Consider the following 19,250-nt stretch of genomic DNA (forward strand, 5'->3'; position numbering starts at 1 on the left):
CGTCTTCCGTTGTCATGATATACCGGGATCCCCAATTATTGTTTTATTATAGATTACCAGAATAATGGGAACTTTTTGTGTATGAATACATATATTATTTTTATTCATGTATTCATAAGAGACTGAGTGTTCAAATATATACTGAAATAATTAGATATGATTTTAACACATTTAATTTAAAGACAGAGATGGAAGTAGAAACATGTCAGGTACTTTTGGAAAAACAAAATAACTGTTTCTAATAAAAGAGTCTTTAATAATTTATCAAACAGAAACACAATGAATTTTATTTATGCAGTTAATTTAGGTTTTGAATAATAATTCACACATTTAATCATTTTGTGTATTTAATTAACTATATTTATAGAAACATGGCTACATTTTTAGATTGATTTACAGTTTTATTTACACAATCCCAAGTATAAACATGTATTTGATACATTAATTATTACATTATTAAAAAAAATGTATAGGCCAGAATGGCATTGGACAGTAATGCTAATAAAAACGCATCTCTCCATTTTATGTATAGAACTGTAAATGTTATCACTTGTCTCTAAACTGTAAGAAGCTAAAACAGAAAAAAAAGTAGCCAATAAGTCAGATGTTTTCTTGGCTTTCCATATTGTGTGTGTTACAGATGAAGTTTATGTAATGCTTTGTGCGCCTCCGTTGGGGGTGACCAGCTGTGGGTGCTTTGCAGCTGTTTACATGCGTATAAACACTCCACTCCACTCCGTTCCAAATCCCTGAGGCCTTTTTCCTGAGCCTGAAAGGAGGTTTTTAAACTATTTACTCTCTCCAATAATTACACCAACAGTTTTGTGTTTACATACTTTAAAACACTTTTGCTTGGTTCATTCTGTGAGTATACGTGTGTGGAAAAACTGCAATGTTCCCCGCATAGGAGAAATCAATAGCACAATAGCATATAGCTAGTAATCGAGCACAAGACAACTGAAAGTTATTGAAGAGAGATGATGCTACGTTTAAGTCACCTGAACTCTGGCATTGGCACAATGTCGTCACAAAGCAAAAGTAGTGAAATTCTACCGATACAGTGAATGGCGAGGAGGAGGAAGTCAGTAGAAATGCTTCTAAGTGAAGACATACCAAACTGGCACCCCACGTTGAGATTATATAGCTTTCTGAGGAGAGCCCAGATTATCTGTGACTTCACCACACAGTGGTGAACAAAAATTTGTCACAAAACCTTTGGTAGCTTTTAGATACCTGACATTTTTTTCTGCCCCTGTTCTTGCCAGCCTTGTTGCTTTGGTACCCACAGGTGTCAGGATCATCATGTCTGACATCTGAGTCACCTATTTTACATTAATGCACCATAAAGTGGTTGTGCAACTCTGCAACACCACTGCTCTACAGTAATGTAGCTTTCAAAATGGTGTTAGTCTAAGGGTTCTTCTGCAGTTGCTTTCTGAAAGAAGCTTTAAGCTAATGCTTTACATACAATGAACAGAAGTTAAATTACTCAGATTTGTAGTCATATTTCGAACCACAGACCCCTCCTCTAAAAATACTCAGAATTGCCTGATTTTACAGTTTAAACATCAAATATATCTTAATATGCATTAATATGCAGAGCAGAAACCGCCTTAGCGCTAACGCAGAAGCTAACATTTACAGTCTCCATTTTCTCCGCTCTTCAGGCTTCAGCTAATCAGCACCAAAGAAAGTGAACGCCGCTTGTGGACTGGCTGCTCTACAGCCAGTCACTGACAGTAAAACTAATTGTTTTTTGTTTCCTGTGTATTTATGGCACAATGCATAATTATAGCAACGCTTATAACTGTTTATTTCTTGTTTCAGAGCCACAAGCCACATCCCATTAATGATCTCTGAGGATTGGAACCACACTTCCAGTTTCTGATCAGTTTGTAAACTGTTGGGTGTTTGAATGAAGTTTTAACTGGTTTGATGAGTTTGCATCTTTTTCCTTCTATTATTTATACTTCAAAAGTAAGAGTTTTCCTCTGGGGATAAAGTATTCAAACAAAGCTTTGCCTGTTCCATCTTCCTCAGACTCTCACAAGTGCCTCCAGTAATTTTTTAGTACTGTTTACACTCCAATCTGTCACCCAGTAACATTTATTCACCTAAGTGTCAGCGACCGACAGCAGGGCCGGTTTTTCATCTTTTTCAACGACAAATCCCCCGAGGAGGAACACCTACAACAGGAAACGCTGAAGAAATCTGATATTGCACAGCATATTGCAACACTGCAATTCCATCAAACCTGACAGCCAAATTTGATCTGCGTTCATTTTTTCCCCCGTATCACACATGTGATTATCCGCAACAGCAAATAGCTCCCAGTATAATTAATCGAATGCCATTAAAAGGTTCTTTGAGGGAAGAGGGGCTGACATTCCTCTTTAATTTGTAGCTCTCTTTCTGCAAATAAATATTCAGCGACTGGACGACGGGTGTTTTCTGTGAGGGTTTTATGTCATGACGGGGAACAGATGCTACACTTTGCAATAATTTTTTATTCTGCTCTGCAGATTAAAAGAGTGAAGCCTTCATCCTCCTGCAGCTTCGACAATGCAGCTCTTAGGAAAACAGCAATTTCTTAAGAATTTTTTTTCTTTTGGGAAAGAGAACCTTCTGAAAAATATTATTTTGGGCTAGTGGATGTCGAGGGAAATTCCACACAGCATGACAATTTACTTTATTTCAAGCTCTTTATAAAGTCCTCTGTCACCTCTGATTACAATGAACTGACCGTATCAGTTACACATGCGCTGCACGGGATATTCTACCTGAGCTTTCCTCGAGCAAGGTGCGGCCACCTTGGTTTTTGGGCTTGCGGAGGTGGCACGTCCTGTGCTGCCGGCTTTCGACACTGGTTTTCAGTAAGGACCAAAGATATTACTGTCTTTCTTGTGACAAAAAGCAGCACACTGCAAAAATGCAAAGTTCTACAATGTATTTCTGTCTAGTTTCTACTGCAAATATCTTAGAATACTTAAAATAAGATAAAACTGACATGCAACTAACATTTCAGTAAGATATAGAGGCTTGTTTTAAGTTGACAATTCTGCAATATTGCAAAAATGTACTAGTTACAAGTGAAAATAATGTCCGTGGTACTAGTTTGTTTTTTATTCAGAATTAAGGAAATATTGACTTAAAACAAGTTCATATATCCTGCTGAAACTTTATTTCTAAGAGAGTCAGAGGTTGGCAGAGTTCCCAAAAATTGTACTCAAGTAAGAGCAGCAGTACTTCAGCACATTTTTACCCAAGTCAAAGTGAAAAGTAGCCATTCAAGAAATTACTTAAGTGCAAATTAATATTTAGCAAAAAATCTACTCAAGTACTGAGTAACAGATCAAATGATCAATTACTTAATATTTAAAAATTACATAATCACATGAATCAATATATAAGGTTAAGTGGAAATTTAGGTGTTTTAAGGATCAAAATGGATAAGGAACAAAAAATAACAAAATCAGCCAAAAGAAAAATGTTCTAAATCAGTTTCTTTCAATAAAAAAAACTGATGAAACCTAAACAAAAACTGCAGGTGTGTGTCTGTGTCTGGTGAACTTTTGGTTGCAACATGTTTGTTTTTCATTCAGTGGGTCGAGAATCCAGAAATTTTACTCAAGTAAGAGTAGTGTTATTTTGTAATAAAATTACTCAAGTAAAAGTTAAAGCATAGTCAAAGTACATTTTTCCCAAAAACATTATTCAAGTAAATGTAACTAGTTACCACCCAACTCTGAAGACAGGTTTTGTCCTATTTCCAGTGTACTAAGATATTAACACTAGAAACTAGAGCAAAAATATTTGGTAAGATGTTGTGTTTTTCCACCTAACTTTTACAATGCTGTTGAAGACAGAAACAGAAAAATGTCCACTCAACTAGGAGTAACTTTAAAGCACACAAAAAGAAAATTAGGTTAAATGCAAGTCCTAAAATTAGAGAACGGGTTCTTGTGTGAGAACGACTGTCTGTTGAGCACATGTCAGCATTGTGGTTTCTTCCTCATCAGTTTATTAGCTTACATTGTAATCCAAAGCAGCTCATATGAAATCATTTAAGCGTATTTTTCAAGCCATTTCAGCTGCTGATTAGAGAAGAATTTCACCCGAGGAACAACATTGTTACAGGTCCATTTCTTAGCTCCTGTTATACACGGGCGCAGCTGTTCAGCAGGCTCAATTCAGCCTCTTTGCCCAAAACCACAAGCATAGATTCCAAAAAAATTAAAACAATTAGTCATTAAAAGACCTTGGGCAGGAGATCCTGCTCCTGGAGGCTGTCACAACCATCCTAAATCTACAGTGTGGATAAGAGCAAATATGAAGCTGACAGTTTTGCTGATTAGCCTCATAGAAAGGCTAAAGATGTTAGAGGTTGAAGTTAAAACAATGTTGGAATGTCAAAAGTGCTGAGTTAGTAAAGAACATAAATGTGCCTTGCAAAAACTCCTTTGAGCTTACAAAATGTTGATACGTCTTGAGCACTTACACATAGCAACCACAAAATCGAATCGAATATGGTTTGCACTCATGCTTAATCCCCGCTGCTTTAATATCAATATTTTCCAGAGACTCCTTTCCATCTGACTGAGCTTGAGCTGTTTTCAAACAAAGAGCGAGCAAAAAGTGATTCTGGAAAGTGTTCGCTCAGGGAACTGAATCCAAATGAACCCAACACTTCTCCGATTTTTACATGAGAGAAATTTTAAAACGGTATTCTCTTCCTTCCACTTCATTATCACACACATGCTTGATGTTGGACTATAATTGGTGTCGGCATAAAATTCCTGATGAAATACACTGAAGTTTGAAAGATCGTGGAAAAGTTTGAGGGGCTAAACACTTTTGCAAAGCAATGTACCCTAATTAAGTGGCCGTTGAAAAAAAAAAGATTTCTAACAAAATATCAACTCAAATCTAAATGTGGTTCAGACTAAACTAGAGCCTGGACATTTCCTGTGTTTTTGTGCATTCAAATCAATTTTATTGGTCAAGATTGTGTACAGAAACAAAAAATTTGAGTTGGTTTCACAGCACACAGATATAAAGTTAAACTTTAGGGAAAAAAAATATAAAGGAACGTAATGTATATTTATTTATCCCCAATTTTTATGAAGAAAGAAATATATATATGCTTATATAGTGTCACAGCAGGGTAGCTGATTACTCATCAGAGAGAAAGTCTGGGGAAGAAATTATTTTTAGCATCAATCTGGTAAAAGTCTAAAGAGTTTGTGTCCAGGATGTGTGGGGTCTGCAGACATGTTAGCTGCCCTCTTTTAGACTCTAGACTTGTACAAGTCCTGGATGGAGGAAAAATCCAGGACATAATTTCTCTCTGTGGACATAATTTTTCGTTGCATCACCTCACTATAATTATTTAGCCAGCTGTGTTCTGAATGGCACTTTGGAATTTTGCTAAATAAATCGCTAAGATGCTTCTTTGTTGATCTAAAACTTCAAGAGGAGTTTGAAGCTGAGCTTTATTTCATTCAGTATCGGCAAAATACGCGGTGATTACGACTAAAGATCAAAGTTTTTTTCATATAAAAGGCAGTAGCTGCAGGTCAAATCCACGTTAATGACAGCTGGAAATGTTCACACAATGCACAATCGAATATGAAATGTACAACAGACCACATTAAGTAAAACCTTTCAGTCAGATTTGTTTGAAAGCTCCAGAAACAACAAGCAAGTAGTGATTCAGTATTACTTAGTCAAAAACATTTGTTATTTTTTTGGCGTCCTACATGCAGCCTACAAGCAGTGACAGATGGTTCCTTAAACAAGTCATTAAGATGAAATGCGTCTAAAATGTGGAAACATCCAATTTGTTATTTATTATCTGTTTGCACCCACTTATTGCTGGGCTGTATTTATACGCGTGTGCTGCATGGAAGGATGTGGTCGTGAGCTGAAGCCTGGCAGGATGTGTATTTCTGAGCAGCGCTTGCAGGGGAGAGGGATCCAAATTTACACACCCGTCCAAAATCACAGAGTGCAAGGGAGGCAATTGGCCTGACAGCACGTGTAATAGAGACTGCACAACCTGGTCGCCCAAGGGCCCTCGTCGGGTAGCGGCCATTGAGAGTGGCGGGGGTTTTGGCCTGCAAAAAAAAAAAGCCAGCTCTGGATCGGCTTCGTGACGTTTCTCATGTCAGTCACATCCACAATCTTATTTTTGCTTCGCATCTGGAGGTTGGTTCGGCAGAGAAATGCATCCACTGTGTGCGCTTGTGGCACCGGTTTTCCTTGGCACCGCAAGTGATAGCTTCACTTTTAATATAGAGAGCCGCGAGGCGGAGAATTCTTGAGGCGGACTGTAAAAACGTAACTGCACAATGGACAATGAGCGTGACTGTGGCCGGGAACGGTGGGGAGTTCGCAGGGAGCCTCATGAAAGCCGCGCAGGAGCGACGTGAGCACGCCAGGTCGCTGCTTATGCTGACACGGTCTTCTGGGCCTGAGCCAGAGCGCAGAGGAAACAGGAAACAGAGGCCTCTCTTCTGCCCTGCACCGACTCTCCGGTCCTCTTGTTTCTGGTTGAGACAAAACTGAAGACTTCAAATTCAAAGTCTTTACATAAAACTAACTAAGCTTAGTTTTCTCCTCTGAGAAAACAGAATCAACCCTTGATGGCGGTTAACTAAACATCACCTTTACCCCTGCAGGTGCTTTGGTTCAATTCGCTGATCTGTGTTTCTGTGATGCTAAAGACATAAGGAGTAATCTAAGAGGAACTGCTGCTGCCCATCAATCTGGGAAGGATTATAGTGCCACCTTCAAACAATTTAAATCCATAATTCTACAGAGAGAAATCTAAGCAAATTCAGCTTTAGTAACAAAGTAAATCTGCCAACAAGTAATGACAGTACCAAGGGGAGTACAGAACAATACATAAAAACATCAAATGTATAAAATGACTATGGTATATAGCATGTACTTGTATACCGATCCCAAAGCGTCAGTCATTCATCTATTCTAAAATACATAAAGACATGAAAACACATGCAACCAGCATTGTGATAAACATAAAATAAACATCTCATGTGACTTAATATGGACAATACAAACACTTTGGTGGAAAGCAGATGCATTGTGTTTCATGGCAAACATGATCTTTTTCAACACCTGTTCATGGGAAGGTTTTCTGTTTAGAAATAGAAAAATGGTAAAAAAAAGAAAAGTAACATAGAATAAACAAATAAATGAGTGTAGACAAAATTGTTAGATCAGAACCAGATACTTCACCCACCTGAGATTGGAGCCAAACCTGAATCTAGCAGAAGCTAGCACTTCTTAAACAATCCCCTCATTCTGACAACTCCCTACCCAAACAACCACACAACTGACTAAGCATCCCATTCATCCCAGTTTCCGTTTTCAATCGTGTATTAGATTTCACTTATGTTTGATGAGAGCACCGGCTCTTTTGTTTGTTCTTTTTGTGGTGTGCTCGAGCCCCTCCACCTCCCCTTCCTCTTTCCTCCCTTCTTCGCCTCCCTTTCACAGCCGAGCTGTCAGGAGGAGCATGTTGTCGTTAAAAATGAGACAGGGCAACAACGGGGCAACATCTGATTAGCATTCAGCACACCATCTCCACTCCCTGAGGTATTTTATTACCACAGGTGCAGGGGCATTCACTGATCAGATGCACGCTATAGGCAAGGTTAGCCCTTAATTGAAAACAGCTCTATTTATACACCTGCAGGCACTAAAGGTCTCCGAGAAAGCAGAGGGAGGCTGAAAAGAAGAGAAAGGAAGGGGGGAAACACAGAACAGTGACAGAGCTGTGAAAAAAGATGTGCCTTGGGAGGAATAGTTTAAGGCCCACAGGGAAGGGAATGGCATTCTCAAAACAGTATGCTGCCTAGTGCAAAGAAGACGATATGCATGCAGGTGCAAAAGTCTGCAGAGAGGAATATTGCTTCATAACAAAGACTGCAACCGGCAGAAACACAGAACTGAACACAACGTTTGCCTATAACGTTGTGTTAACGGGAGTTTTCTTTTACTGAATATGAAACAGCATCTCTGAAGAGTTTGTAGGCTCTGATCTGGCATTGTCCTGGTTACCTTCAGTCACACTGCAGAGGCAATGCTTCACTATTTTCAAACTGCAAGTATAACAAGAAGCGATGGGGTCCAATCAGAAAATCACAAAGGGAGGAGAAATCTGCACTGAGACACCTCAAAACATGGCACTGTTACGGTTAGCAAATTCTCTGTCAAAGTCTTTTGCAAGATCCAATATCCAAAGATGGGAAAGTAATGAAAGATGATCAGTTTATAGGCCTTTTCCATGTGGATCTGTAGCAAAACTGAGATTTTTCATTTTGTTTGCACCGCCTGTTCACACGCAAGGGTAAGAAAACCTTTTAACAACGAATGCAACAATGTTGAGAGACTTTAAAACACTATTTGTCAGTTTGTCGTGTCTATCTGTGCTTGTAAAAATGACAGACTTTCAAGAATGAATACAAAGAGATTGTGATAAATACTTTCAAAACTTTTCCCACCTTCAATGTGAAATATCCTCCGTAAATCAGCCGAAAATAAAACAAATCTGTAGGAAGAGAAAATGCTAATCATTTGTTTAAGAATATTTTATATTCTTTCAGGTCAGCATCCCACATCTTAACTTTGCAATATTTGCCAGACTCAACAGATTGACCTCTGAACTCTGGCTAGGCCATTCCCAAATTTAATTTCTTTTTTTGGATGCATGTTTGGATTCACTGAGAAAAATCCCTCTTCATCTTCAGCTTTCTAAAAAAAATGTTGCTCAGCTTAAATAGTTTTCTGATTATCAACGCACAGCTGTAAAATACCAACAAAAAAATCTCACTTAATGCAGTTCGTTCAGTCGTGTAAAACATACAAGTGATGTAGTTTTTTCCAATAGGGCTGTCAGGTTTGGTTCAGATTTGAAACGTCTATTCTAAAATAAAAACTTCTGAGCTGAAACGACTCATTTAAATTCACAGTTTAAAGTCTGTAAAGCTTCAGTGGGCCTTCAAATTACACTAGAACATTAGGAATGTCGTTTCAAACTGCCTTAATCTGGAATTTTGATAAAAGTAGTGGTACTACTGGTGAGCCCTAAATATAACAGAGTAAAGCTCTTAAACATATCTTAATGTGGTCTCTTGTATATTTCACATTTGATTGTACATTGTGTGAACAGTAATCTTGGAAAACTTGTGTTTTAAGTGCGTAGAAAAAAATCTATCCTTATTGTTTCCATGTTGGATATTTTTACAAGGACAAGTTCTGTTCAGAAAACTAAATAGCAGGGAAGCAGAAAATGTTGCATGACTGGTTTAAGAATACTTTGAATTAAAATGCTTTTTTAAATCTGACACTTTCAGTTTGATGTTCAAAAGGAAAATTTCTCAATGTTTTGAAGAAAACAGGTTCTCAAAAAGCAACACTTCTACTTGTGAGCCAGAAATGGATCACTGATTACTGGCAAAGTTCTGTATGCATAACAAATCTCTAAATGAATAAAAACATTAATTCTTTCTGGAAAAACGAGTCTTCTTGTTATAAAATGATTCACCAGTTTGAAGTCAGTTTGAAGCATCAGAGAAAGAAAAGCCAACTTCCCCTCTTTTCCTTTCCTCCCATGTAACTTCTCGTAAACGTCTAAAATGTCTGCAAAGATTTTTAGTGTAATATTCCATTAAAACCCGTGACTGTTGACAGAAAATCTGTTTTACTGCATTCCAAGCTGCATTAGGACCTCACAAACACGATCTGGGCCTTTCAAAGGAGCCGCATGGATGTAGATCTTGGAGAGCGAGCAAACTGCTGTGTGTATACAACATCCCAATGTTCCCGCACAACATTTCCCCGGATCCTGTTGGGACAAGATGAAAGGCTCTGAGCCCTAATATCACTGTAACTGCAGGTGTGGAGGCTCCCATTTCACCAGTGTCACTGATGTTCGCAGACGTTTCTGGGAGAAGGGCGGGGGACAGCGCTGAGACATCTGCACGTTTGGATAAGCATCTGAGGGTTCAATCAGATTCAGAACCTCGCAGGTAAATGTTTGGATACTCTCAAGCCTTGTGTGTGTGTGGGGGTGTGAGTGTGGTGAGCGCTCTTAATTGTCTGTTCTGGCTTGTCATCAAAGGAGACATTACAACCACAAGTTTGTGTGGAAACTGAGAACAATATCTGTGTGATCACTTTCCTCTGAAGGGCAGTTTGCTGGAAACTCCGCTTAGTAGGAATGTGTTTTGGCCTGTTCACGCTAATAGCTTTTAGATGAATTTAGACACCGTGCTCCAATAAAAACCTTGTCTACATGTGTAGAGGAGTTGATCAAATGCTCCCCTTTGTCCTCTTCTACATATAAAAAAGTAAGGATTAAGAAAGAAAGAAATTAACAGAATCCAATGAACTTTGATTAGTTGTCAAAACTAGACAGGAATCTTACAATAAAATGGAGGAAGAAAAATCTGTCAAGACATTTAGCTATTAAATTTCACAGCTTTTATGTCATTTTCAAACACATCCACTCCAGAAACTAGACAGGATATGTATTATCCTGTCTCATTATTTCACTGTTTCAGCTCATGTGAAATAATGAAGAACTTTATTATAGATCTAATGGGAAACTGGAAATCTGCCTGAACACTAAGAGATACAAAGGGAGAACAGAAAATGACCTGGAAGCATGAGATACTGGTTATATCCACAGTTTAAACTGAAAAGACTAGCAAATCAATCAATCAATCAATCAATCAATACATTCATCCATCTATCCATGGTGTCCTGCAACATGTCTGCTTCTGAGTCAAATAATCGCGTCGTTAGCAGAACTCGACTGCAGAGGAAATTCAGTCGTTTGATTCAGGTGTGTTGGACCAGAGTCCATCTAAAAGTTATAGGACACTAAGGCCTGGATTTGAAGACCCTCTCTTCCATCTATTCATCCATCTGGGCTGTGAACAGAATGGCATTTTGAAAATGCAAAGATGAGACCCTGATGTTCCCATACCAGACGTCCTCTGCTCCACCTCAACGTCTCGTGATTTTGTCCTTGAACACCACAAACGGGAAAAGAATTTAACATGCACCGAACAAAACTCAGGCAGAGATCTCGCTTTGACTACCAAGAAACCAGTTACATCATAAACTTTCCAGGCATCCCTGCATCTTCACCTACAATCTCTAGAGGCAAATGTGGAAGCCTTCTCTAGGTCCGACAAAACACCAAAGCACAAACTGGAACGATTACCACATGGGTATGTGACCAAGAGTCAAGATTTGGTCCAGCTTTGGAAAGTGCTGTTTGTCTGACGTTGGCAGGTTTTTCTATCTGTCATTTGAGTCAAATTTGATCATTTATCAGCATAGATGTCAGAAAAACCTATTTTTCTGGGTGATTTTGTATTTCCCAATAAATTCTACAAATTCAAATTTTACTAAAACAACCTCAACATTTTACTGAGCAACTGTCTAAGAAGGAGTAATGCTAAAAAATTCTCTGACACTGAAGAAGAATTTGAGATATTGGTGAAATTGACAGGTGGTTTGTGTGCATCGTGTTAGCCACTCAGATAGCACGCTTTGTCGAGAAGCCAACTCACATTGGGCGGCTCCTGCTGTAGAAAACGCTGCTCTGTTCAGTCTTTGCAGCCTCTGCAGCTGCTTTCCTCTCCTCGAATTCCTCCCTGCTCAGGATCATGCCCTTGTGGCTGTGCTCCACCAGCTTGCGAGCTAACTCCCTGCTCTGCAAGAGACAAGGAAAGGTGAGGAGTCAGGCAGCGAGAGACGGGAAGGCCTGCAGTTTGGGCTGGACATCGTCAGGAATTGCCAATCTTGGATTTTTGGCACAGTTTTAGCCAATGTTTGTCATGCTGGTGTGTGTGGATTTAAGCTATTTCACCACCACACCCAAATTATAAAGCACAAAACCTGCTATGCATCACCACAAGGTTTAATTTGTTGTTTTTTCGTGTGTGTGTGATTTGATGCCTTTTCTCAGACTTATTCATGCTCTAAATGTGTACGTGTTTCCGTGTGTGTGTGCAAGCGAGAGTGTTTCTGCGTGGATTTTTCTAGTCACCGTTTGCAGACCCAACGTCATTGAAGCCAAGCCATAAAGTCATCATCTAAAAAGCTAATCTTGCCATCAAATCCAGTGGCTTGTTGGATCAAAGCATCTGCCACATGTCCATTTACCCAAAACCCCAGCTGGGATCCGAGAGGAAAAGTTCTATTTTCCTCTAACTTTGATGTGGCGCACCAGAGTTTCAGACATGTGCCGCTCCTAAAATTGACTTAAAAATCTGTGTCGTTATTCTGGGGCTAATTGAATCAGACTAGTTAGAAGCAGCAGAACAGTAGCTGGACTAACACTCTGACTCTAGAACATGTCTTTTTTAACTTCTTCAGTTCTCTGAGCATAAAGCATTCACTCTGACAAGACCTAAAGACCGCAGTATGTGAACAAATAGGTTTATAATAAGCTGATTTATCAGAGGTCTGCCTTTCTGCAGAGGTTAGGTGACCTGTGACCTGGAGTCACAACACACGGTGGACTGAGTTGGATTCAGTGCAGCAGATTAGCAGGTCAGATATATGAGTTGGTCTCTTCTCTTTGTGGACACAGGTGTTCAAACAAACTGACTGCTGAAGAAACTCCACATATCATTAGCAGGTGTGCCATCTGCTGGACACAAGCAACATTGTTCATTTTAATTCTTATGAGAAAGAGGTTTTCAACACGCTGATAGACCATGCCGTTCTCTTGTAATAACAATAATCAGTCATTTTCATATAATGGACAATTGAAATAAAAGAGCAGAAATTAGCACAAATATGACCTGTTGGTGAGTTCATATAATTAGTTAGATCCAACTAAAGTTCAAAATTATTACCTGCTAGTACACATAAAGGGTTTTCTGGATTCAAAATGACTGGTTGAACCTGTGTGTGGCTGCCATCTAGTGTGCGTTAGTAGTTACTACAACAACAAAACTTTTAAACGTGAGATTATTTTAACTACAAACTATTTTCAACATAAAAATAGTAAATGAAGCAGCGTTTTTGATTCATTTATAAGCCAAATTTTTATTTCATACCTCGCCAACAAATGATGAGTGATTTTTGAACAGTAAGGCGAAAGAATAACTCGGAGGAAACACATTAATATCCTTATAGAGACAAATTTCCCCCGACAATTGTCGGCTTGTCGCTGTGCTCCAACCACTTGGCGTGAACTTTGCTCTTTGAGTGACGCGGAATGTTTAAAACATGCCGAAATTAAAAGAAGGTCCCGGTAAATCTGAGACGTAAGAAAGAAATGCTTCAAACCGCACAGCTACAGATGGCATGGATATGAGTTTTAATTTCATATTCGGAGCCCGGGTTACTTACTTTCAAATAAAAAAGATCCGTTGGAGTGATTTTCGAGTCCAGATAATCTTCATAATCTTTAAAGTTAGTGAGGAAGTCGTAGAAGCGCTCGGCTGCGTTAAACTCCATCTTTTGTTTGAAAGCGCTGCCATAGCAACTGCGTTGGAGAAGCGGAAGTGAGCTCAATAATGGACTTAATGTGCTCTATAACTATTGAAGGATAAAGGTTCACAGTTTCCATTCGACATGTACCTACAGAGTAAGTAGAACATTATGACCACTGACTATCTTTTTTTTAAAATCATAGAACCAGTTAGCAGGTGGAATGCATTGAATAAGTGAAGAGTTAATGCGTTAGAAACAGTAAAACTCACCAGATGTAAGAATCTGAGCCAATTTGACAAGGGCTAAATTGTGATGGCTGTTTAATTGGGTCAGCACATCTCCAAAATGACAGCTCTTGTGAGGTATGTCTACCTGTCAGTGTCCACTGTCTGTCAGTTGAATAGAACAATGGAGAACCAGGGAAGGGGCCAGGGATGACCAAACCCTCAAATTACTAAAGGGGTTCAGTGTTTTTCTCATTAAAAAAGGTGAGAAAACACCTGTTTCTTTTCTGTATTACTACCCTACAGGTAAAGGCCTAAGTCATTTGTGTCCAGGATGTGTGAGGTCTGCAGGTACAATACCTGATTATCTTTAGTGCTGAGCCACTACAATTTGCAAAAACATTTGAGTTAACAGCTTGGCAGAGCACAAGGTTTAACTTGAATCTTCTGGTTCTTTGTTGCCTAGTCGTCACAAAACCCGACTGCAGGAAAAGAAAGAAAAGATTTTGGAATGAAAACAGAAACAGATAAACTAAGAAATAAAAAAAAACTGTATTATGAACAGTGATCCATTACTCCAGTTCTGTTGGATCTTTGCTTGATTTTTTTCCTCCTGTTTCATGAAGACATGACATTCAGATCCTGTTCATCTCCTGTAGAGAGTTGTTTCTAACTTTCACACTTCTTTTTTTCTCCACGTTTTCATTTGCTTTTGTCATTCGTTAACACACACTAAGCAATATACTGCCACGAAAAGGTAAAGACTCAGCAGAAAGGGAGATAAAAAGTGACCAAAGTGTCTTTGAAAGACCCTCAGAAAGCCCAGACAACTAATCAAACCAATTAAAATGATTTTCTTCTTAAAAAACAAAGGCAAAAAGAAGCAGCTGTGGTATAAACCTTTGCCCAGAACTTAAATCATGTTCTTTTATCCAGAGCTAGATTTAGCTGTGAGACAAGATTAAACAAAGGCTGACAGAATGCAGCTTGTTTCAGACTGCAGCTGCTGCAGCACCCCCTGGTGGACGGTGGAAAAAATCTGCCTTTTCAGTGAAAAATATGGAACATGGCAATCTGTTAGAGACATGAAAATGTGTCAGTGAGAGTTTAGTCATCGGCAGAGATAGTCAGCATTCTGCACCTCTGTAACGGTGGATTAAATGGTACACTGTAAAGCCTGACCTGATTCCCCCAGGCTCACCTGATCCTAATTTGTAAATCAGCACACCTGTCCTGTGGCTGTCATTTACTGCCACAATGTATATTTAAGACTCACTTTTCAGGTTTCTTCTGGTTTGGTCAAGCAAGAAAAAGAGTCTGATGTAGGAACTTGATATGGTTGATCTTGGGATCTGCAGCATGATTCACAGTGGTGGCTCACTGTTTACTCCTGCTGATCAATTAATACATTATTGATTGATGGACTGGATCAATGGGTGTGAGCTGTTGATACTGGAGTACACTGGTTCAGATGATGGCTTACAAACTATTTTTTGCCATTTGGTAACATTTGGTAAATCCGGGTGAACAAAGATCACATATTGGGTTCTTCAGGGCTGCATTTTTTGGGCCACTTTTATTCAACTTCTAAACGTTCTTCCAATTACAACATGTCTTACCTTCCCTACATACATGCTAATAACACACAGCTCTACATTTTTGCCACCACATTAACAGAATATCTTAAACTTTCTGAGACAGTCTGTCCAAAAGAAGGTGAAAAAAAACCTTTCTTCATCCTAATGAATATAAGACAGAACTTTCTTTTCTTTTTTTTCACTTCAGAAGTTAAAGATCAACATTCAGCTACACCCAACAAGGATTAAAAACTACTGAGCAGGTCAGGAACCTTAGCGGTGTTATGGACTAAGACTTGCATTTTCAATGGCATAATTTTGTCCAAACAGGACAAAACAGGTCATTGGATTTTTCTTGACCAACACTAAAAAATGAACAGAGTGATAAAGAAAGGATGTTAAAATCTTGTTTTTAAGTCTGTAATATCATAAATGGTTGCTGGGGTCATCTCCTGATCATTCTCTGTTCCAAGGATAGAAAAATAAGGAGGTAGCATCTGGTTTATATGCACATTAACTCCAGAACCAAGTCCCTCAAATCTTCTCAAAGTCATTACAACATGCAATGCGAAAGAGCAAAGAAGACAGTTCAGCTCAGAATGAGAACGACACAGGTTACACATTTATTTTTCATTGCGTTGTTCAATAATTAAGTGGGGTTTTATTTCTGGGTAAGAAAATACTGGCTGACCTCAGAAATGAGACAATGCTTGCGTGACAATCTTTAAAGTTGAACCTAAAGAAGCAGCAGGCTCGATTGTGTGATTTTTACATATTTGGCTACTAAATGAGATTATAGATGGAGCGTCGATGGGATGAAGGGAGGTAAAAAAAAAAAAAAGCAGCTGAAAGAAAAACTTCAGAAACTCTATCATAACTTTAAAATATTAAACAGTTGTCTGGCTGCCTTAGAGGAAAATATGGAAAATGAAGAATGTTGCTAGTGATGATGTGATTTTGCTATAATAGTCCTCTTTTTACTTCCTTCTTTGACTGATCACTGTAATATTATGTACAACTCCAGTAAAAACAAAACATTTTCTTAACTTCTACCCATCCATGAAAGTGTTGGATGTTCAGGAGAGCCTTTAAAACTCCACGTGAGGTTTGGCTGTTCATGCATCACCTTCATCAGAAGAGAATCTGAATGTTTTCTTTCTCTGATTGAACAACTTCAAATGTTAATGAGGTCAACTGTTCCAAGAGAGCAGAAATCCCACCAATCTGCACATCTGCCAGCAAAGGGAGGATGCTGGTGAGTGAGACAGAGCCAGGAATGTTTTACACTAATGTAAACCAAAAAAAAAGTCATGGTCCCAAAGGTTTCGGATAAGATCCACTCTCTCAAACCTGTCAGCACACATATCTTTCTGTCATTAAAGCACCAGAGACCCTCTCTAAATACCACCTTGGGATTACAGTGAGATATAATATCCTCTAATGTTTCAGTAAAAAGCCTGGAAAGCAATTAGGCATTCGTAGAAACGAGTTAGTGGTATACACACACAGTGAAGCAGAATTGTTTTCCCAGATGCCCTGTGCAGCATCTGACAGGATCATCCACAAAAACGTTTAATATTTGTATTGCAATAAAAATTTTCCATTATACAGACGTTTTCTTTAAAAACATCTGAAAAAAGGATGTAATCTTGAACCATGCTTGAGGAAAACAAACACCTGCAGTTGCTGAATGTTTTTAATCCACTTTCATCAGGAAAAGAGACAAAAAACAACGACTTTTAAACTATTTTCCCATTCAAGTGTGGACACAAAAGGAACATTTCGCAAGATATAGATATTTTATTTATGCATTTATCTTATGCATAAATCCCAGATATTTGTGTTTACTTTCACAGAATGTGTACCTCTGTGCAGTAGGACTTTGCTTTAAATTCACTCCAGGTTTCAGAGTATATATATCACAGGGTGAAATTAGGTTGTTTTTTTATGTTTTCCTGTTGTATATAAAGATTTTGTCTGTCTTAGAATAAAACACTTTAAAATGAAGGGACTAAAGGAAATCCTTCAGACATAAACAGATTTTGAAAATCCCAGTTTCTGACAATTTGACGTAAGGCGATGATGCGTTTGTGGTGCTTTTTGATATCTAATGAATGTTTTGAAAATAAAAAGTATCCAAATTAATCTGGTAGGACAGGTTATTAATGTAAACATGACGTGTTTTATTAGGGAACCCCCTTTCACAGTCAGTTAATATTTGTTTCCTTCCTGCATGGTCAGTCCACGGCTGTTTGCCATCTGATACTACGGCTCCAAACCTCCTCAGCATCTTTATCCCTCTGCTGATGACAGAGAGGGAATGTCCTGAGGTCAGGACTCAGCTTTTGTTTTTTTTTAAGGGACAGCCGGTCTCCAAAATGAATTGAGTTTTTGTGACCTTTCACACTGAGAGGGGAGTCTCAGTGTTTTCAGCCTGATTGTAACTAATTCAGTGTTAGGAGAGAGACAGTTGGTCCGTGTCTCAGGTGGGAGTTGTCTTTGGGAGCCATGATAGAGCTAAATAAAAATACTTTATGGTTTGTATGATTTGAGTTTTCTATTAAATCTGAAACCTTCAACAACCACAAACATGTATGTAATAACTTAAAGCTTTGTTTGATTGTATTTCCTGTGTTTAGGTGTCTGCAGCTTAATGTTATCTATACAAATACAACTTGCTGTGAAAACAAGAATAGACAAATACACACAAGTTGTGGATCTGTAGAAAGCTTCCCACTGTGTCCCTAAAGGTATTTTGTGGAGATGTGGTAACTCTCCACAGCATGGAGAAAAATCAAAGTGGCCAAAGCTGTGCAGCATGTCATTTATATTCCAGGAAAACAGGAAGTGATGGGTTAATAATTAAAAGTTGCTAGTTAATCTCATCAAATTTAAAAAGCAAAAAAAATTTGTTGCATTGATTTTATAGAGAAAGCTTAGGGTTCCATGAAGTCTGCCATTAGTTACTTGTTCAAAAGACAATCATTTCTTAATATGTGTTTAAATTAGAGGTTGAATTTTACAAAAAAAAATAAATAAAAATAAAAGCTGTTTTTAAGGACCTTTAATCCTCTTTACCAAGGTGCTAATAAAAGAAGTTGTTTGTTTGTGCTCATTTTTTATTATTAGAGATTTTGTTTGTTTTGCTACCAAACAATTGATGTTGAAAATCACAAATCTGCATTAACTTATGCACAGTTCATTTATTACTCTAGTGATACAAAATTACATAAGAACATCAAATACTTTAGTTTCCAAACGACCCGATTAATTTACCTCTTCAACCCAAAGCTGCTGCATGAGTTTATGGTCATGTGTGAGTGTGTGAAGTAAAGAGTGAGACCTGATGGATTTGTCATGTCATATTTATTAAAATATATAATAACTTTTTCAATTATTTCTCTTATCCAGAGGACCGGGAGGACATGTCTGAACATGCGTTGGACTGACAGTTAGTCCAGGACCATTCGGGAGAAATGATTAAACTCCTGGTTGGGAAGTTCTACGTCTGATTGGATCCACACCAACTTCTCTAGGATTAATAAAAACCAGTGAACCAACTTTATTTGATTTAATGCAGCCATGCTTTTTATGATTTTTTTTATATATAAATAAGAATTATAAAACAAGATGTTTATCTGAGACATAAAAAACTGTTTTGTGTAACATTTGATATAAAAACAAAAACATGTTACCTGATGTGTTCAGGTAGGGTTTCTGCTTTAAAAGCATCATAACCAGAACATTAGTGATGATGTACAACAGGACGGAGCAACACAGAGTTAAGTGCAAAGAAAACTTCCACCCGTCACCACAGATCCGAGCGTCAGGTTGAGTGAGTGTTCCTGGCAGCCCTTTGGCTTTGTTTTCCATGCTACACAGAATCCTGGAATGATTTGAGCATCAGAAATGACTTTTGTCCAGTTTATTTAAAGTTTATTTTTCTGGTCCCTCCTTTGCAAAC

The 19,250-nt window shown here is 38.3% G+C and overlaps 1 protein-coding gene across 1 annotated transcript in view; it reads right to left on the minus strand.

Moving 5' to 3' along the window:
• Window positions 1-13,509, minus strand: part of c12h4orf22 (chromosome 12 C4orf22 homolog) — a 75,495-nt gene extending 61,986 nt beyond the window's left edge. The window contains exons 1-2 of the mRNA XM_023344038.1: window positions 13,402-13,509; window positions 11,610-11,752 (exon numbers count right to left, since the gene is read on the minus strand). Coding sequence (XP_023199806.1) covers window positions 11,610-11,752; window positions 13,402-13,509 — 251 coding nt within the window. The remainder of the gene's footprint in view (window positions 1-11,609; window positions 11,753-13,401) is intronic.
• Between the last annotated feature and the right edge of the window lie 5,741 nt (window positions 13,510-19,250).

The sequence above is a fragment of the Xiphophorus maculatus genome, chromosome 12 (assembly GCF_002775205.1).
Source record: "Xiphophorus maculatus strain JP 163 A chromosome 12, X_maculatus-5.0-male, whole genome shotgun sequence".
Taxonomy (NCBI): Eukaryota; Metazoa; Chordata; class Actinopteri; order Cyprinodontiformes; family Poeciliidae; genus Xiphophorus; species Xiphophorus maculatus.